At 44.5% G+C, this 21,083-nt stretch overlaps 1 protein-coding gene and 1 long non-coding RNA gene across 2 annotated transcripts; one reads left to right on the plus strand and one right to left on the minus strand.

Moving 5' to 3' along the window:
• Positions 1-9,253: 9,253 nt before the first annotated feature.
• Positions 9,254-12,068, minus strand: ARL11 (ADP ribosylation factor like GTPase 11). The gene has a single exon (XM_027721393.2). It carries the CDS (start codon positions 10,989-10,991, stop codon positions 10,386-10,388), a length of 606 nt encoding a protein of 201 aa, XP_027577194.1. The 5' UTR covers positions 10,992-12,068; the 3' UTR covers positions 9,254-10,385.
• A 5,073-nt stretch (positions 12,069-17,141) lies between these two features.
• On the plus strand, positions 17,142-19,022 carry LOC113988102. The gene is made up of 3 exons (XR_005564145.1): positions 17,142-17,209; positions 17,933-18,022; positions 18,723-19,022. It is a non-coding gene; the product is annotated as an uncharacterized LOC113988102 (long non-coding RNA).
• The last annotated feature ends 2,061 nt before the right edge of the window (positions 19,023-21,083 follow it).

The raw sequence follows: 21,083 nt of genomic DNA on the forward strand, positions 1-21,083 counted from the left end.
GAAATGGAGCATAAGGGAGCTCGTGTCTGCATTTTAATTATTTGGAGGCTGATAATCTTTAATGGCTTTGTTTGTTTGTTTTTAACCCCAACTCATGGAGCCAGATGATCCACCATAAAAGATTCTTTGTATGAAAAAGGAGGATGAAATTGAATTATTTTGCCAGTGGCCTCAGCAGGTTCAGTTCTGGGTTTGTGCAGGGAAATGCGTAGAGAAGGAAGCCACAGCACTTGCCCTGGGATTAGACCCATCACTGTTCCCTTGTGTTCAATGCAGTTCACAACTGTTTTCCCCAGCATTTCATAGTTTTATATCCTGGTAGGGCTCCCTGAAATCTAGATACTGCCTACATTTTATAATAATGAGAATAAGGGATAAATTCTTTCTGTTCTTGCCGTGGTGACCCTAGCTTACAGGAGGAATGACCACTGTGAGGTCTGGCCCTGTCCCTGTAATTGTGAGTGTGTTTGACATTAGTTCTTTAGGAACTGTTGGCACGGTCATAGATTTTGTCATTTTAAGCACAGCAGCACATAAATCTCAGGGGCTGAAATATGTGTAGGGGGAGCGTTTGGACTTGTCACATTATCATATTTAAATCAAATACATAGAAAATTTAAAAAAATTGTCAAAAAAATGAATGGCCTTCCAGTTTTTGCATCCCTCGATCTCTGTCATGTTTCACATCCAACAGCCATAGACTTTATTGGTTTAGAAAAAATATTAAAAGTAAAAATTAAAAAAAATTAACCCCCCACCAATTGAAACAGTTCAATTGCTGCTAAAATTCTGCCTTTAACATGGAAAAATCTCTGTCCAGAGGGCTCATTTGTGAACACTTACAGGGAGCTGAATGTGCCAGACATTAGTGATAATACTTCCAGCTCTGTAATCTCAGTGTTTCAGGGCTCTGTACTGAAATGTTTAACCCTTTGCTGAGAAAAAGGCCCAGTCCAAAGGGGTACTTAACAAGGAGGCATCTTACTTCTACAGCAGGAGGGTGTTCCTTCTCTCCCTGCTGTCAAACTGCTGGAGTTTTAAACCCAACCTCATTGTAAGCAGCACAGAGCCAAGTGTTTGCACTGAGCTTTGCATGGCTATTGATATCCAGGGAGATGTTTTTAGGGGAGCTCAACCAGAGGTCTGTGCTTGAAATATTAAAAACTGATGGAAAGGGAAGAAATCACTTTTTGTAGCAGTCACAGTTTTCTCTATATTTGCTATTTTAGTCAACTTTTAAACTCTTTAAATCCTTCAGGAGTTTCACTGACCTCAGTTGTGTATTAGTCTAAATTTAACAGAAGGCCCTTAAAGATGGGAAGGGGCAGATGTTAGGGCAGGAAGGGTTTGTCAACCACTGCAAGAGCCACCCATACCCATCCCTGCTACCTGTGGTTGGACCAGCAGTCAGGGCACCCTTGTGCTCCCGACTTATTCCTTTATTCTGACACCTTTTGCCGGGCTTCACGTGAGCTCTGCTAGCTCTGTTGCAGGTTAAAATGCATTTCAGCCCAAGCGGCAGCAGTTGTTGAGCTGTGGACAGACCAAGACACGTTTCTGCAGCAATCCCTGCAGTGTGGGAATCTTGGTGTCTCCAAGGTTTTCTGGCAGTCTGCTCCCCAGCCGGGTCCCTCAGTTAGAGAGTACCTTGTTCCCAGTCCCTCCTGCTTGCCGAGGGTATTTGCCCAGGCCAAAGTGAGTGTTAGTCAGGATACTGCTGCCAAGGAACGTGGGTGGGATAGCAGGGGAAAACCACATTCTTTTGCTTCCAGGTCATTTGGGAAAAAAAGCTGTCCTCCTCACACAAAGCCTGCCATGGCTGCAGTCCATGCAATGCTAAACCAGTGTGGAGGCGTGGCGAGTTTCCCATTGACCATTCCTGCAACTGACTCTGGTGAGCATCACCAAGCCTGGAATGACCAAGTCTCCTAGAAAAATCACTGTAGCTTTTAAAAATTATTTTCACTGCTTCTAAACATTTAAAATTTAAAATTAAATTTTTATGGAACACTGATACTTTCTGTTTCTGGGAAGATTGTTATCCTGAAGCTACATTGCAGAGTGTGTGCTGCAGCACCAGCCATGGCTTATTCCCTCATACTGGAAGTGCTGGGTTGTTGCTGAATACAGAGATGTGCAGTGCTGGGAGTACACAATGCGGTGGCCCAAACTAGGTATAAATAAAGCAAAATCCAGGCGAGACATGACAAAAACACGCAGTCTGACCCAACTTCTTAATTTTCTTGACTCTGAAGTTGATGACTTTACCAAACCAGCCTGGTTTGGGTGTAGCTTTTATTTTGCAGCCAAAATTTCCTGCACTGTCCCTGTTTTTCAGAGTTTGGGTATTTTTTTGCCTTTATCTTTTTTTTAACAGATGTATTATTTATAGTGCTGTTTAATCTTTTTTCCTTTTTAAAAGGCTGACATGACTTGTAGTGCAGTACTTGTACTGGCACCATGGGTAGAACATGCAGTCTCAAAATTCACATCCAGTTTATTGTCAAAAGCTCTTTCCTGGGGCATGTCACCTTGCAAGAAAATGACAAGAAGTTCCATTAAATTCCAGCACCAAAATAAGACTGAAATAATACAATTAGGATGCATCTCCCATGAGGAAGACAGCAGAGACCATGAGATGCTCCTTCCTGCGTTACTGAAGTATAGTGGCTGTGGACTGGGCAGTCAGGGGCCTGCATTTCAGCAAACCGCTGATCAAAGTGACAGGCTGTCTCAGTTTGAAGAGACTGGAATGTTTGCTAAAGAGGATGAGTTATGAGAAAAACCAAACTCCTCTGTCTCAGCAACTGTAAATTCAAAATTAAGGGGGCTTTAATAGAGGAAGTGTGGAAAAAAACAGAAGAAATAACAACCCTTTATTAAAAGATATATGTATGTTGGCAAGAACAGTAACAGAACACACAAAAAAAACCCCTAGACAATAGTCCTGTACCCAAAAAATCCCCTTCAAACAAAAGAAAAAGTCTGATACTTCTCTGTCCTTTAGCGCAGTTCCGATCCCGGCCGGCAGGGGGCGCTGTCGGATCGCTGGAGGTGCAGAGCCTGCAGTGCTCGGTGTTGGCCTGCAGGGGGCGCTGTCGGGCTCTGCGGTCGCCCCTCAGGAAGGGGGGTCTGGGGGTGGTCTCGGGTCGCGGGAGAAGCCGAAGAGAAAATGGGGACCCTTCTCCCAGTGGAAGAAAGGGGGAAAGGAAAGCAGTCCACCCCCATGGAACTCACTGTTTTCCTCAGATGATGGTGTCTCAAGGCTCCTCCTTTTTTCTCCCAGTGAGCACAAAAACTCTCCGATGGAAACGCAGCAGGTCCGAGCTGGAGACAAAGACAGCTACCCTGTCTCTGTCCCAGAGAAAGAACTCAGTAAACTGACTTCTCTCCCCCCCTCCACACCCCCCCCCTCTCCCGAGCCGGGCCAGCTACCCAAAAAGTCCCACACTCCTCCTCCCCCCCTCCAGCCTTCGATGGGCCATTAGGTAGGAATTCGGCTCTGCCGGCCAGACCTTTTGTAAAGCCAATTGACCCCCTTCCCCCTTCCCATTCGAACTCTGTTTTTCTTACAGTGGAGCAGGGGAAGGAAAAATTCCCTCCTGGGATTTATAGCCTATAACACAGGCAAAAGCAGGGCGAGCCGGGGCCAGTCCTGAGGACATAGTAAGGCACAGCCTGTCAGAAGCCAGTCTGTGGCATTTTCAGCCTCTCTGCCTGGCCAAGGCCCTCATCTTTCCCTGAGATTTAATGCTTTAGGGACTTGTTCTCCTGCAATTTTCCTGCCACCAGCAGCACATGAGCCCCCATGCAGCAGTGGAGGTGGCTAATGGGTCTTCAGCTCTGCAAGAGGAGGGTACAACAAGATCATTTGTTACCTCTGCTGATGGTGCGGGAGGGAGAGATTGCAACTTGAGCAATTTTCTTATATGGAATGAAGGTAGGGTGTAGAATAGAACAGCAAAAAAATTGAGGCTGTTTTTCTATCGAAGATAGAGGGGCACCTCACTGAAGTAACTCACAGGGACTTCTTCCCAGGGAGGAAATATGGAACAGTAAAGGTCTGTCTAAAGGAGAAAGCCTAGGGGAACCAAAGGGTCAAGTCAGCACCTTCCTGACAGGATAAGGTGCTTGGATCACCTGAAGCCCTGGGGTTGCCTGCAGCCATCTCCAGCAGGACACGTCCCCCATCCTCCCAGTCGTTCCTGTGTGCTGCCTTTGCAGAGCTGCTTTTCCTTGGGAGCATGGCAGACGTTGTGCTCATCCTTCCCAGGGTGGCTCTGGAGACTTGAGACTACTTTCCCATGATTGCAGCCCAAAACCTGCTCTTCCTTGCTGATCTTCCCTTGTTTTGTTAGGGATGGGTCCACCCCATCTTGCTGAAACGAGGCATCCTCAGGAATGATCTGCCATGTTTTGCCTCCATTCCCAGAGGAACAGGAAGAAGGTACTTCTCCATCCTTGTGAAATCTCCACCCTGAGGCAGGCTGTGCAGATACCTTACAACTGATGAGGTGCTGGATTCCTGCTCCGGCTTTGTACCCCAGACCTCATGTCTCTGGAAATACTGCCTGTGTTAGGGGATGGACTTTTAGCATTCATCTTCATTTACGCTATTATGAAACAAAAGGACTACTGTTAAGTGCTGTCAAAAGCAAGAAAATCATGAGATGTAAAGTGTGTGCCTTTACGAGCAAGAACAGACCCTCACCTGATCGTACTCCCCCAGGAAAGGTCTCAGCTGGTATTCTTCTGCCCCAGGAAACCTCCCCTTTGGTCTTTCCAAAGTCCTTTCCCTCCATTATCAAACCTCATATGGGCCACTGCAGAAACCAATGGCTTTGTAACCCCACACCACCATTCGGTTAAAAAGCAAACACTGCTCCTATGTCTGAGGCAAAGCTGAGCATTACTGCAGAGCTGCTGATCACCAAGGGGTTTTTGTGTGCAAGTGGTTGTGGCCTGTTGAAAAAAAATCCCTCATTGCCACATCCAAATGTGGTTAGCCAGCACAGGCCAAAAAAACCTAATAAAAATCTGAGGCCTAAGGGAGAATCTAAGAACAGTTCATCAGCTCTGGATGCTCCAGTGAGATTGTTTCTCACAGCAATTAGCAGACAAGATGTTAATGGTGCCAGTCTGGTTTAAAGCATTAAAGCTTTGGAGGTGAGAAGTGTCCAGATTGGTTTGGAGCAGAGGTTTGTTGTTCTGGTCTGACCACAGAGAGAGGCGGCAGTGGCAAGGCAGAGAGGGACACACTTGTCGGGTCTGGATCGATATCGCTTTCATAGCAGTTGGTTAATTTATCTGTTTGGGATTTTTTTTCCTTTTGGCAGGAATTTTATACAAGTCACATTGTGTGAAGTACGAGATGGGGGAATGATGCACTTCCAGCCATGGATGCATCACTGAGGTCCTAATCCAAATGCCAGCCTTCACCTGGCATTTTTAGCAACATCCAGACGGAAGGCTCAGGGCTGCCACTCAAAAAAATGCCTAATGAAAAAATTAACTACTGGATGGCTTAGACTAAGGACAGTTAATTAACCCTTTGAAGGCTGAAATGTCTTGAACTGTAGTTTGTCATTTGTCTTAATCATTATTGCATGACTGGTTTTTAATACAATTTGGCAACAGTATCGATTCTTTTTAAGAGGTGGCATCACATGCAGTTTGCTCCTTGTTTTTTCTTGGTGAGTTACATGTGATGAGTCTTTATAGGGGGTATTTCAGGTTGTCTTTAAGATGATGTAGTTAATTTACAGCTGTCAGGTGTATTAAGCAAAGATTAAGACATTATACTGCATTATACAGCCTGTGTCCTAAAAAAGGAGGGGAGGTTGGAATCTTTTTTTCCATGTTGTATTTGAAAAGAAAGCTCTTCTTGGCCTTTAAAAAACTCTTATTGACCTTTCTTCCCCCAGGCATTTCCCAGGTCTCTGGCTGCTGCCCTACACTCTTCCCCTGATGTTACAGCCGGTCACAGCTCCCTCTCATGCACCTCGTGGCTGCCTGTTCCCTCTTTAAATAGTTTATTGGCAACCGCTCATGCCCTCGCCCTGCAGCCCTGAGATCTCATGGTTCCCCTCTTATCTCAGGCCCTTCAGCAATACTGAAACCCATCAGGGAAGTTCCATCAATAACTGCAGGACAAATGGCATGTAGGTCCATCCAAAGACAAAGCAGTGGCTCCAAGAACAGAAATCTGCTAATGCATAAGTAGAAACCATTTTGTGTCATGGACTGGCTGAAAAATGGAAGTTATGGACTGACCAGGGAAAAGGTGAGTCATCCTTCCTGTACTGGTGAAGAGAAGGGGAAAAGGTGACTCATCCTTCCTGTACTGGTTTTAGTGTTGGTTGGGGGTTTTTTACCAGTTTGCTGCTTTTGTTCTCACTGGAGGTGGATGGAAAACTTCTTGACAGGAATTAGAAAATAAATCTGTGCTGGGTTCATAGTCTGGAAAAGGGCTTGTTGAAGCTGCTTTAAAAACCAGCCCTATAGAAATGTTAGTAAATCTGAGTAATTAGCTATGCTCTTTCATAAACAGTGCAAAACATGACTAAAGTGTCTGGGTGTCCTTGAAAAAAGCAGCAGGACATGGAGGTAATTCCCACTGCAGTGATCCCTGCAAAGCAGAGAAGGGATGGGAGGTCCAAGGGTTCGAGGAGCTGATTGCCTTGGTCAAGGAGGCTGCTCTGACATCTGCAGGCAAGGGTAGGTGCTTAACTGTATGGCTCATCCCAGTGGAGTGGTGTCTGGGAAGATTAATGCATAATTATGGATTCTGGTCATGTTACAGTAAAGGTTAAGACAAACCAGAGCACCTCTAAAAGTGCTGTCGAACCTCCATCTTGGAGACATTCAAAACTGCTGCTCCAGGCCTCAAGCAACCTGATTTAAGCAGAGTTTTGGACCAGATGTCCTTTCCAAACCCTGCTATCTTATGAGTTGACCACTTTTGCCACTACATTTAGCCCAAGGCCACCAGATTCCTGGAAAAGCAGACCATATTAGCAACTAAATACTGACCAGGACAGTTAAAGATTGCTGGTGAAGCTGTAGGAAGATACTAAGAGAGTCTAGAAACAGAATGCAAATTATTACAAAGGTGATGAGGGAAAAAAAACAGGAGTCAAACTATTCCCAAGAAACTTTTTTCCTTTACAAACAGCATGAAATAAATGCTGCTCAGAAAAAAAAAAAAAAAAGAAAAAAAGAAAATAGAAGAAGCTTGCTGTTTCAAACTTCTCCTCTTTGCTTTAAGACACCCAGTGTTAAGGATAGCAAGTGGATAGACCGAGCACTTAGAAAAACTGGTAAAAGAGAATCTTGAGTAATCAAGAGTGGGCTCTGTGGTGAATAAACCTAAGGATACTTCGAATTTGTGAGGATCCTGAAATAAAAGTCTGAGGATTTTTCTTTAGCCTGCCACTCAGAGAGAAGCTGTGTTATTTTAGAAATTGGTGCAGAGATTGTGACATTTATCACACATCCAGGAAGACGGAAATTAAGTTTGAAGATGCTCTCCTGGCTGAAGTCCATAAGGACAGATGTTTAAGGGATTAATACCACTCCATATGGCAGAGGGTCTCCTGCAGGATTACCAAGAAAAAGCAGTAACAAACTTCCCTCCCTCTGGCTGGCTGCTTCCTGCAAACTGCCATACTGCTCCTTTTGAACCAGGCAAGAGTTTTGACACTGAACCATTTAAGTGCTGTTGGGTGAACGTCCTGCAAGCCTTTGATTAGAGCAATGCAGTGCTCGTTAGATTGACTTGTTTTAACATGTTTCCAATGCAGGAGAAAAGACAAATAATTAGATGTAAACTCCGTGTTGCTGTTTCAGAAATTATGACCCATCATTGTTTTGAGAGTCTCTAAACAATGGCATAAATGGGCTGAGTAATGTGACCAAGCGTCTAGAAAAGCCTTATTCCAGAAAACAAAGATAGTAAATCACATGATGCCCCATGAGATGGGTTGTTTTGCCAAATTAGTGCTCCAGGGGAAGCGAGAACACTTTCAGTAACTGGGATATTTCTTCATCAGTTTCAGACAAATTCAGGGTTACCACCGCCCCTTCTTCCCCACCTCCCACTTTGCTATTGTAATTTTTAATTGGTGGTATATATCAAAGGCTGGTGGTTATCTGTATTTGCTGCCAGAGTAGCCTATTTTTTCCCTTTTTAAAGTGCTTAAAAAGCACTCGTGGGGGGATGGGAAGCCTTTGGTGCCTCTTTTAACACCAGCAGACAATCCTGTAGAGTGAAATGCAGGCATTAAGAACCACTTAAGAGTAAAACATCACCAGGACAACCTTTCAATGTGTGTCGAATTTAAACCATTGATGATGCCCCACCCTAAGGTACAATTCTGTGTTTTGTACCATGTAAGATGCAGGACCAAAACACCAAGAAACTCAATAAGGACAATTTTTTTTTGGCATGACAATGCAACACAGAGCCTTTTGCATTGTGCCTCTAGGACTAGTGTTCAAAAGGGCCATGTGAGTTTCTGAGAAGATGCGGCTTTTTTATGTGTTGGCAACTGGGTTGCACTGATGACCTGAATTTGTTCACCTTTGTCTAGGTATTAGCATCCGTGTTGTCTGGCAAAAACTGCCTGCTCTGACTGTGACAGCCTCATACTGTGCATTGGAGCCTTGTGTGTTAGAGGCAAACGATCACCTACAACAAGCCCAAGGTGGATCAACCAGCTTATGCTACCTGCAAAGATTTAAAGACGTGATTTTGTCCTCCTTACCATGCAGAGAGATTTGTCATATAATTAATTATACAATTCAGTGCTGCTTAAGTATCCTCATAAACATGATTGCTTAGGCCAGATCAACACTGGAGCACTGTTTTATTGCATATAATAACTCTACACTAACACAGCTAAAAAAATGTGACTTTTTCCATTGGGAAGGATTTCTTTTATTGAGACCTTCCTATAAATGTCTGATTCTGTTTCTCCATGACAGTCTAAGCTCTCTATTCCAGCTGCTGTCTTCTATAGAATGTGGCTAATAATAGCACCAGTAACAGCTGGACGGTTAATTCCTTAACGACTGTTAAATGCTCTGGTATGAACAGAAGAGGGTTTCACCGTGTATTTCTCCTTGGTGTTTCTAGGTTGAATATGTTGTTCCTTGAAAGCAGCTGACTTCTGAATAGAAACAGAAATGGAAATTTTGTGGTCTATCTATCCCCTTCCCCTATTCATTTTGTAATAAGGCAGGGACTACTATGAAATATTTTAATTTTAATCCTGGATGACAGAATTTTGGATACAGGGCACATATTTTACAGGTTTTTCCAATGGTAGGCTGAGCAGGATTGGACAAAGACCATCAGTGCCACACAGGACCCTGTCCTGTTGTGAGCTGCCAGGGGCATTTTCATCTGCCCCAGACAAAACAGAGTGTGGAGAGACCTTTGGTTACCAACCTGCCTGTGCCTATAGGTGCCCATGGTTATGAACCAGTGGGTTCATGGAGTGGGCTCATGCAGTTTCAAAAAGTCTGAGAGACAGGGTTTTTCTTAGCTGTTCAGGCTACCATGAGGATATTTAGAGGTTAACTGGCCATGCAGACATATTTGCAAGCATCTAAAAGTCAGGTCTGATTTCTTTATATTTAAATATAATAGGAAAATGAGGTACCATTGTCATGAAATCAGTATTTGACAAAAAATAACGAATGGAAAAAGAAGGACACATTATAAGAAATGCATAAATTAATATATACACATCCTCAAACCGCAATACACCATTGAATCCTGACTTGCTTCCATGGTTTGAAGATTATACCTACAGATGCCACACTAAAGCCAATTAGCTGTTTAGCCATTTGAAGTCCTGAGTTTAAGCTGCTCCCATCCAGCCATTCCTTTTAGTGTCTTCCTGCTTTCCCAGCAAATGAACATGTGATTCATGTTGAGAAAGAAGCATCATGGGACATGTTTAAGCTCTGCTGTTGTGGGAATTACCCCATCTGGATGGCTGCATCTGGGCTGGGAGCTGCAGAAAGAAGAAAACCTCTTCTGTACATGTCTCTGTTATAATTTATATAAATAATTTATATTGCTCTGGCAAAAAGCATCCCTGCTGAAGCTCCAGACACACATGTGCAGTGGATGAGCAGAACATGGTGACAGTGGGACACGCTGCAGCCAGTGATGAGAGTCCAAGAGGTGAGGCCAAACCTGCTCCACGATGGGAGCTTTGCTCAGATGTTCTCCTGGTGGGTTTCAGTGGTGAGCAGCTGCGTGTTTCACAGTGTGTCCCAGCTACAGGTCTGCTCGTTTTAGAGTGTCCCTGAAGGCTGGAATCCTCTGTGACAAAGCTGCTGGCAGTGATGAGTGGGAAGGGTCCGCTTGAGTTTCAGGTTTGTCCTGGAGCTTCTCTCCTCTCCGCCAGCCTTGTGATGGGCTGCTCTTGGGATAGGGAGCTCGGCTCTGGGTCCCGCAGCAGCTCTCCCAGGATGGCCAGGACTTCTTGCAGGCCCTGGCCGGTGTGGGCGCTGCACCCCCGGAGCATCCAGCGGTGCCCTGCCAGTCGCCCTCGCCGCAGCATCTCCCCCAGCTCAGAAGGAGCCAGTGCTCCTGGCACCTCCTGCTTGTTGGCCAGGAGGAGGACGGGGATGCCAGCCATGCTGGGGTGGCTCAGGGCTTCCTCCAGTGCTGCCGCCGCTTCGGACAGCCGAGCCATGTCTGTGCTGTCGATCACAAAGACGAGGGTGTTGATGTCCTCCAGGTAGTCAGGCCAGCTTGCCCGCAGGCTGTCTTGTCCACCAACATCCCAGAGGGTGAAGGATATGCCACAGGGTGTTTGCAGAGACTCCACGTTGAAGCCCACTGTCGGACAGGTCTCCACAGCCTGGCCGCTCTTCAGTTTGTAGAGAAGGGTGGATTTGCCAGCAAAGTTGAGCCCCAGCATGACAACTTGAGCATCTCTTTTTTTCCATCCTTTGGAGATCAGCTTCCCCATCAAGATACTGCCGCAACTGTGGCAAACAAAAAAAAAAAAAATGCAGCCAAAAAAATAAAAAGCAAGTGTATTTCCTCGATGATGTCAGTTAATAACAGAGTGCTCTGTCCTGCCTCTCTGAAAGAGCACCTTAGGTTTGCTGAAGAAAGACACAGGCAGCTTGCTCTTGCTTCTCTCTGCAGCTAAAATTAAGTGAGAAGTATTATTTATGAGTTGTGGAGCAGAGCCAGGGAGTGATGTTGAAAACAGCAGTTTCTATACCCCAGCTCCGCTGCCGCTCAGTTCCATTTTCATTCATGACCTGAACTGATTGGTGCAAAAGAGAGCTAACATTTTGCAGGAAGAGGTGGAGAGACAGTGGAGCAAGTTTCCTCCTCACCACATACATAAATAAATGAGCTGTTGTTCATTGGCTTCTCTAGGGGAAATCCGCCCCTGGCAGGACAGGACAAGGAGGAACCCGGGTTTCAGACCAGGGTTCTCTGGGAATTTGCTGAATCACAGTTTGAGGGTGTGGATTTAAAGCATCTTGAGCAATAAGAAAACTGACAATTTTTCTGCCAATCTTATGTTAAAAAGTACAAAACAAATCTCTGTATCATCAGCTTTTACTACCTGTTGTGTGAGTGGTAATAATAGCAATTTTTAAAAATGCACACAAGCAGGTTTTTTTTAATGTCTCATTGAAATATGGCTAATCAAAATGCCTTTTCTGGCATGAAAATCCGTAAAATTCTTTACATCAAAGTATTTACTACATTTTAACTTTTGTAAGTGAAGCAAAGTCATTCCTCTGTGGTTGAGAGGGTAAAAAATACCCCTTAAAAGAAGGGGAAACTGTTTAGCAAGCCAGCACCACTTGAACTTTACATGCCAGAAGCAAAAATGTGCCGATGTAACAGCTACCAGACTTGCCTGTGCAAGAGTGGCCAACAGAGTCCCAGCAAAGCCAGTAGTTACCTTCCTTATTGGTTGGGTTTTGCCTCTAAAAGGCTGCTCAGAGGTGTGCAGAACCAAAAGCAGCCGCAGACCTCATATCACAGCATTAACACAGAGCTGCCCTCAAGCCACCTTTATTTAAGAAGGAGATGTGATTCATCCCTGCTTCCCTGGGACCATGGAGGAACTTCCAGCGCCTCTGTGGGAGATGCAGTTTCCCCAGCAATAATCTCCACATGACAGCTCCTTGTCACAAGCCAACATTGCTGGAGATGAAGTTCAGCACAGCAAGTGGAAGGAACTGTTGTCAGTGACCAGGTTACTGGTGGTCACCGAGAGGTATATTTCTTCCTCTAGGGGCAAGATGTGTCAGGTTTTCACCTTTTAAAGGAAGGAAGATGAATAAGAAACAAAACAAACAAGGAGTCCAGCCCAGAGAGCCTGCATGGGATTGCAAGGGGTCCTACAGACCATGTCTTGCAAGATATTTCTGTGATACATGTCTCTCCCATAGTTAACCCACAGAGCTAGCTGGCACCAAGAGCCTCCATGAGCTTTATGCAACTTGTGCACGTGTAAGACATGTTGTTAGAACTGTAAGAGTCATAGAACACCAGGTTGGAAGGACCTTGAGGATCATCTGGTCCAACCCAACCTTTCATGGCAAAAGCACAGTCTAAAAAAAGCTCAGCACCCTGTCCAGACAAATCTTAAAAGTGTCCAATGCTGGGGAAACCTACCACTTCCCTCGGGAGATTATTCCAATGGCTGATTGTTCTCATTGTGAAAAACTGTCCTCTTGTGAACAACAGAAACTTCATGAAGAATAAATTGTACCCATGACTCCTCATCTTTTCTATGTGACTCCTTGCAAAAAAGGATTTTCCATCTTCTCTGTAGCCATCCTTTAAATATTGAAACATGGTGATAATGTCTCCACTAAGCCTTCTTTTCTCAAGGCTGAACAAACCCAGTTCTCTCAGCCTCTCCTCACATGTCAGGCTTCCCAGTCCTTTGATCACCTCAGTGGTCCTTCTCTGGGCCCTCTCCAGCCCGTCCACACCTATTTTGCATAGCAGGGACCAAAAGTGAACACAGTATTCCAGGTGTGGCCTGACAAGCGCTGAGTAGAGTGGGACAATGTCTTCTTTATCTCTGCCAGGGATGCCGTTGGTGATGCACGGAGTCCAAATTGAGTCTCCATTTGAACTTCCATGAGTGACATTCTCCTCATTATGGCTTCCATTTCCACAGCAGCAAGTGCTCAATCCTATTGACCTGCTTGTCCACCAGCACCCTGAGGTCCCTTTCCACAGAACTACTCTCTAGCCAGGTAGATCCCAGCCTGTGCTGCACTCTTGGAATATACTTTCCCTGGTGCACAGTCTTATACTCGTCTTTGTTGAATTTCATGAGGTTCCTGCTAACCCACTCTTCCTTCCAGTCTGTCCAGGTCTTCCTGCAGGATGGCTTTCCCTTCCAAAATGCCCGCTTCCCTGCTCAGTTTGGCATCATCAGCAAATCTCATGAGGGTACACTTGATCCCATCATCCAGATCACTGTCATCAGGCTCAAGGTTAACTCAAAAGCCAAGGCTTATTTACAGCGTTTGTCGCAGAGTAATCTAACAGTAGACATGCAACATCACACATGTGATAAACTGTACAGTGTACGTTCACGTGTGGTCTTCTCTAAAACCAGTCTATAAGTACAAAAATGGCAGGAAGCTCCCTAGATGGGAATAAAAATGTGCACTGGATTCTGGCCCTTCAGGGGACTGTTTGCACACCCTAAAGTGTGTGCTGCTGCCCGACAGTTATCCTTCTGTCCAAGTTCTTCATTTTTTAGAATAAGTTATATTGTTGTGCGGCTCCTTATTCTGTTTGTTCACCATTTTGGGAAAATCTTCCTTCACATATTGCATTGTACTTTAAGATCAACGTGGTTGGTATTTTTAGACACACCAGTGGGTCGAGTGAACTGTTGCTTGATCTTTTCGTGTTTCTTCTGCCTTTGCTACTGCTCATCTTCTCTAAGACTTGATAGGTAGCTGTGACACAAATCTGTTTCATCTGACCAGACTTTCATAGTACTATAATTTATTTTAAGTAAACTAAAATATAGATACAGGAAGCAAGGGTGGAGATTCTACCATTCAATGAGCAACTGAGTATTTGAAATATGATGTGATGGAGTCTTGATTGCATCACTCTCTCACATGCTACAGAAGAAGGCTGCTTCTAAAAAAAAAAAAGAACCAAGAAGAGAAGGGGAAAAAAAGAAATAAAGCCAGAAAAAAGGATGCAACTAGGGCACAGTTTTATTGATGATTTCCTTCAGGTTTTCTATGGCATAGAATACAGTAATTCGTGGGCAAATACAGGAAACTCTATATTCTTTTTATTGTTTTCCATGCTTATACCCTGTGTATTGAACTGCAGCCTATTTTCTTTCTTCATGCCAATTATTCCAAATACAGGGTGCAAACTGTGCCTACAGAGTCTGTTTCACCCACAGGTATGTTACAAAAGCATAGTATTTCCACTTAATAACATATAGGAGCAAATGCAAGTCTGCTTAAGAAAGAATGAAAGAAAAGACTGTAAAAGCAGACAAGATGAGCTTCGAGTGAGTCTATTGTTGGAGCAGAAAGGCCAAATACTAAATAGTTCAGAAATTGTGTTCAGAGACAAGGACAACCCCTATCCCAGCTATGTTTTCCGTGGACAGAACAAATGTTTTTGTCTCATGTTTCATGTCTCCAGATTCTCAGGAGCAAATGCAGTGCTTACTAATTCCATTTATAGTGTCATAGAATTTCAGTCAATTTATTTCTTTGCTGTTTTTTAAGCATACGTTTCCCTGTTTCCTAGATAATCATCACAAAGAGCAATAATTAGAATTAGTACTATAGGACACAATCCCTCCTCCTTCCTGTACCTTAAATATTCCAGTAACTGGGATTTTGTCCTGATCACTATATTCACTGTCAGTTTGTCCAACCTATGTCACTTCTTTAGAAGGCAGCTCCAAGGAAGACAACCCTCAGCAGAGCCAGGATTAACAGGTGTAGACCTAGTCCTTACTGTGAGTGTTCCTCTAATGGCATCTACTTGGAGCAACAAGTAGATCTCAGCCCAGCAAAGGCAGAGCGTGCCTCCCCATCCAGACGTGCTTGCGTCTCTGAGAAAGGTCACCAACCAAGCCACCACTCACCCAGCCCTGCCCGTGTTTCCTGCAGGATCTCCTCACTATATCATCTGTGGAAGGACCATCAATAGAGGGGATGTTCAGACTAGCAGCTGGTGAAGAAGCCTGCTGGGACTTGAAGGAGGCCCTGGACGCAGGTGGATGTCTTGACCTGGATAGCCCACCTGTCTCCGGCTGACAGTCATCTTGAAGGGGACTTCTTCTGAGTTTGGCCTGTGAGAGCTCCTTGCAGACCTGCAGGGGATCACTGGATTTGACCTAGCAAGGACCCCAAGATAAAATCACAGAAAAGTCAAATGCGATGGTTCAAGCTTAGAGAAGTTTGACCTTTTTCTTTTCTACATCCTGGTCCATTCCTCTTGTTTTGCCCCTCATTTCTGGCATGTCCACAGAAAACTCACCCAGTACTCTCCTGCTAACAGACTGGTTCACTTGGCATGTGCCCAGGAAGCTGCCTGTTCCATCAGGGTCAATGGGTAGCTGTGAGAGCCAGCAGCTGAAGGCAAGCTGCTTCCTCCCGAGACAAATTCCCAGAGGCTTGAAAGATGGCTTAGCATAGTCTGAAGGCTACACAAGACTGCCACAGGCTTTAACATGCCCCAGAAAAGCTTGCCTGCAATGATGTCTCTTGACAAGATATGACTCGAAGTTGTACCAATACCCAAAAGTTCAGAGCGACAAGATTCACACAACAAAACACACAGCAGACGTTAAGCACCTGTCCTTCAGGTGCTCATCAAACACTCCGAGAGAGATGCTGGTACCTCCAGGGCATTCCTGGTGGGGTTGGAAATAGAACATTGTTCTCACAGCCCCACTCATCCTGTGGTCTTTGTTTTCCCCTTGCTTCTCGGGACAAACATTTGATGAAGGAAAATGCTTTTTTGGTAGCATAACTGGCAGCTGATATGCTGTCAGCTTTGCACTTATCACAGTTAACTCTTCCCAGTAGGGAATGACTCTAGCTGGAAAGCACAAAAAGTCACCTACTATGCCCTCACTGATGCCATGTCACAGTTTTCCACGGAGAAAACTTGGCCCTTGTCTATTCTCAGTCCCCACCTGTTTGGCCTGCTCAGATCCCTGTGTTGAATGATGGCAGCCCATAGGACATAAACATGTGCACAGGTGTGAGGTCCTGCTCAACACAGCTGGGCCTGGATGTTCATTTGCTCTACATGTCAGAGCACCCTGCTGTCAGTGAGACGGACAAACCGCAAGAGAAAAAATAGAGCTTGTGGTGCCTACCAGTTGCCCAAAGGTGTTTGGCCAGGAGTGTTTGGCTAAGCTCCAAGGAGAGAGCTTACTTCTGAGCTCTGCTTTGCAGAACAACCTCACAAGTTGCCCCTCACTTCATAGGTTTTGATTTGAAAACTACAGGACGTGAAATCTCACTGAAAGACCTTCCCTACACGTGGCTATGGCCTCCAGCAGCCGCCTGCTTGTGATGAGTTCTGTGGCAGGACAGAAGCTCAGCTCCTTCTGTGATTGGGCTCAGTGTTCAAGCAGGTTGAATGAACACAATGAGCTGTTCCTCACACCTGGAATTGTCAAGAGGGCCCAGGTCCAAACAGAGTCTTCATTTGAACTTCCATGAGTGACATTCTCTCAATTGTGACCAACCAGTGCTGCCTGAAACAGCGTCAACCACAACATGGCATTGATTTGTCTGTCCTTAGACCTCCTGAAAAGACATGGTATGTGCTCCAGCGTATCTGGGAGAGGTCTGATGCTTTTTTTAGTGACCATTTCCCTGTTTTCAATTTCTATGTGCTTCATACAGCTAGAACAGAAAGTTCTGGAGGAGATGTCAGGACCCTGAGAGCCTCAGACCAGCCCTTTTCTCAGGGAGATGCCTGATGCCTGGGGCTGGGCTGCCCCTGCATGACCCCCAGCCTGCCTGCTCCCTGGCTAGGGACAGTGGGAAAGGTCCTGACTGTCAGATCCTGCCATGACTCCCTTTTGGAAGCCTTCATTGCGCTCTGACAGCGAGGTGGATGTGGCAAAGAGCAAAGATTTTTTTTTTCCTCATGTTCTCATCCCTTAGCTGGAAGATGCTGCAACAGCTGGTGAGGAAAGGAGAAGTACTTCCCTTGTTTCGATTTCTGTTTGAATTACTATGTCTTCTATATATGACTGTAGAATATTTTTCATAAATACTGTTACTCTAGTCTCTGAATTTATTATTTCCAAAGCTGGTTAGAATTTTACCAGGATGCAGGTCCTCTCTGTAGACTCATGTATTCAAGTACTGCCCAAATTGTTTTATTTTTTTCCACATAAATTGGCAATGCTCTGTATTCTTCTGTCTATGCCACTTATGTCTTAAATTCACAGATTGCTTCACAGATTTCTTCCTCCTTGACCCCTAACATCTTAGCTTTATCTCCTCAGGGCAATTCAAAACTAAGCTTCTTTGGCATCCTTACCTATCCTGACACCATCACTCTCTTTCCTGAAACAACTCATTAGCTCTTCTTCTTACAGTTGGTCTCTATCCCAGCTAGGGTCATACACTCATCTATGCTACACACTGCATACATGTCATTTTCACGTTAGAAACTAGTTAAAACACAGCTCTGACTGTCTGGAAAGGCCTTAATGTCAATTCTTCGTTATTCTTAATGTTTGTAGTGGGAAAAAAAAAAGAGCAAAAAATGGGTACACTTACAAAAATATCCATGTTAGGCGTGCCAAAAAGAGGCTTTTATTCCATCCTCTCCCATATCCTACTATTTGCTCCTCCATTTGTGAAAGCCATGAAGCAAAGACTGGCTTTTTTTGCTTTTTAGTATTCCTTCGGCTGCTAGCAAGAGGAAGCCCTACAGAGACCATCTAATGATGCTTAACCATACTGACCACCTGCACTAAATATAATACAGGTAATACCTTATCTGTTACTTCTATGGGACATAAAAGTTATACCTTGTAGGTATGCTGATGAAGTTCATCTCTCTAGATTAGTCTGGAGGAAATTCTGCTTTGCTATACACAAATCCAGTTCCCCTTAAGGCAGCCTTCCCTCATTCCAGTTCCACAGGAAGAAACAGTAATTAAAATGAAAATGTAAGCATGGACCTGAAAATGTATTTTGCACAACTTGCCAGGCTCCAAAGCAACAGTGGAGTCTCACTCTCAGTGCTCCTCAGATTCAAGGGATGCAAGGTTTTATTTTATCATTTGTTTATAGTTTTTGTCTTAGGTTGCATGTTTAGGACATCTTATACCAATAAAGGAAAAAGACTGAAAAGATACTGGAAATTATCAACAAGAATAAAAGCTACAAACTGATCTTTACTATATTTCTGTCTGGTAAAACAGATGAAAGCAGGAAAACCTCACGAAATTTCAGAAATTGCATTTTATCTGTTTGGCCACAGTGTGTCAATGTTTTCCCACACATTTCTCAATGGAGGAACCATCTGCAGTGGAATCAGCTCCTGCCAAACAGATGTCAGAGTGCCAGCTTTGATTTAGGGCAGGACTTAGAGCCCTTGGGCCTTTAACACCCTTCTGCAGCTGGATCACTTTGAATGAGATTTTGCTGAACAACAGCTATATATATTTTTTGTGTATCCACAGGAAGATGATGGTAAGGACAGCAGAACAGAGATGGAATAAGATGCCAGTTCCATGCAGGTCACATTTAGCTCCAGATTGTTTTCACATCAGATTTAGCTGGCATCATATCCTAGGATTCTGCACTTGGAGTGAACCAGTTTACAGACTGATGGAAAAAAACAATGCTTAGTGAAGAAAGAAACACTTCAAAGAATTTTCTTCCTTTAATATCCTTTAACAGGTCACTGATGGTTGCCACCATGATTCTTCACTGTTTGTGGTCACTTACAGAGCTGCAGGTGCAAAACAGACCTTTTAATCTACAACTGACAACATTATAAATTCCCCTGAACTTGGATTTATCTATGACTTATGCACACCTTTGGTTTTGGCAATGCATCCTTAGGAATGAAACTGCAGATTCAGGTTGCGTTAGGGTTTGGAGTGTAACTCCACGCCATGCTATCGTCCATTGCGAATCTCAAGTGTTCTCAGTCTGGTCACTAGAGAAAAGCACTTCATAGGCACCTGCTACAGTTATCAAAAGAGATGTAAGCTGAGACTGTCAGTGTAAGAGAGAGGGTTCAGCATCTGAGCTAACCCACCAAAGTCAGCAACACACGTTATCTGTACACTGTCTTAGGCAACAATTCTTTTTGTTCTACAAAACTTGTCTCTGAATAGCATTGCTTTGCCTGGTTGGCCTATTTAATTTAATGCTTTCATAACATTTCCAGTCGGTCATAACTTTCCCAAGATGGATATCAGGTTTCATAACCCTTTTCCTTCTAGAAAAAAAAAAAGTTAGAGGAGGGTTACTTTTTGTTATTGCTGGCTTTCGCAAAAAGCCACACTGAAAGAAAAAGAACTGAAACCAGTTATTTGCGAGATTATAAAATTACTTTTGCTCCACACAGAGCACTTTTTTAGCTGCTTCAACTGCTTGTAAAGCTCAGACACAGTATAAACTGCCTGCAACCACTGTTTAGGGACTTATTGCACTCTAAAATTAGGGTGACAACTAATTAGTGATAATTAATAAAAGGAACACAAAGTTATGTGAATAAAAAAAAGACTGAGTGGGGGTTTGTGTTCTGGTACTTGTTAAAACAACTGGGTTTCTGCATATGGTAACTAAGCAGGGCTGTCCTACAAAACTAGGTAAGATCACAGCTCTGTTTACGCAGCTCCACATTTGCACCATTTCTAGCAATGCAGGAAAGGCCGTAGTTCTTGACAGACAATTCCTTCGCAAAGCCACAAACACAAGCAGAAAACAACTGTTGTGTGTGTTCCCTTTCTGGCTCTCTGGGGCTTCCCATGGAGGCTCTGATGACACTTGTCCATGTATCTTATTTCTGCCTTCTCTTTGTGTTGCTCCAGAATTTGCCCAACCTATTCAACAGTACCTCCCTGGTGCCAGCAGCACAGTAAGCAGCAACTTGGCAAGAAAAATCTCTTTTTACCCCAGACCTACCACTGTGCTTTCCTTGCCTCGTATTCCAGGGCAGAATTTCTTCAGCATCACTGATTCCCTCTCACAGCAACCCATCCACACTTGATTCCTGGGTTACTGAAATTGATTTTTCTGTTCCCTTTTTTTTTTTTTAAATTACAACTTTTTTTAACAGTTTTCTCCTAAATATACGACCCCCAAAAAGAGATTGGTATGTCCAGGGGGCTTAACACTAGTGCTTTTTGTTTCAGATCAATCAGCTCCCCACTCGCCGCAGCTTCCAGCTGCCTTCTGACCCTGCCCACTGTTGGGAAAAAGAAGTAAATTTTGAGAAAAGCGGAAGCCATTTCCTGGTAACAACTTTGTGTTAACAAAAGATGTCTCTTGGGAAGGCTGGTGTCCAGTCTTCCCTTTCCTGGATCGTCCCACATAGCTCTGTCTCCTTGATCTGCAGGTGTTGAAACAGAACAGTAAAGTGTCAGGCTCGTGCCAATGTAAGGTATAGGAGATGTTTATATAGTGTTATATTAACACATCTGAATGAGAAGTCACTGTGTGACTGTGTTAGAAGACCCTTAGCCCTGTCTCTAGGATCCAGCTGGTCTCAGGCATTACAGGCACCAGCCTTAGGCATAACCAGCACAGACCTTGCCAAAGCTCTGCTGGGTTCTGTCGGCCTGTGGCCAGGGTAGGAAGCCCGGGATGGACGCAGCCCCACCTCGCTTTTCTCTCGGCTTCGCACTAGCGAGGATGTAGGGGCAGAGAGGTGCCATCAGTTTGGGAAGGGCATAGAGGTGCTGGAGCAGGTCCAGAGCAGGCAACGGAGCTGGTGAAGAGTCTGGAGCACGGGTCCGACGAGGAGCTGCTGAGGGAGCTGGGGGTGTTCAGCCTGGAGCAGAGGAGGCTCGGGACGACCTTATCACTTC

This window comes from Pipra filicauda, unplaced genomic scaffold, assembly GCF_003945595.2.
Source record: "Pipra filicauda isolate LSUMZ 115617 unplaced genomic scaffold, ASM394559v2 scaffold28_size6257848_pilon, whole genome shotgun sequence".
In the NCBI taxonomy this organism is placed as follows: Eukaryota; Metazoa; Chordata; class Aves; order Passeriformes; family Pipridae; genus Pipra; species Pipra filicauda.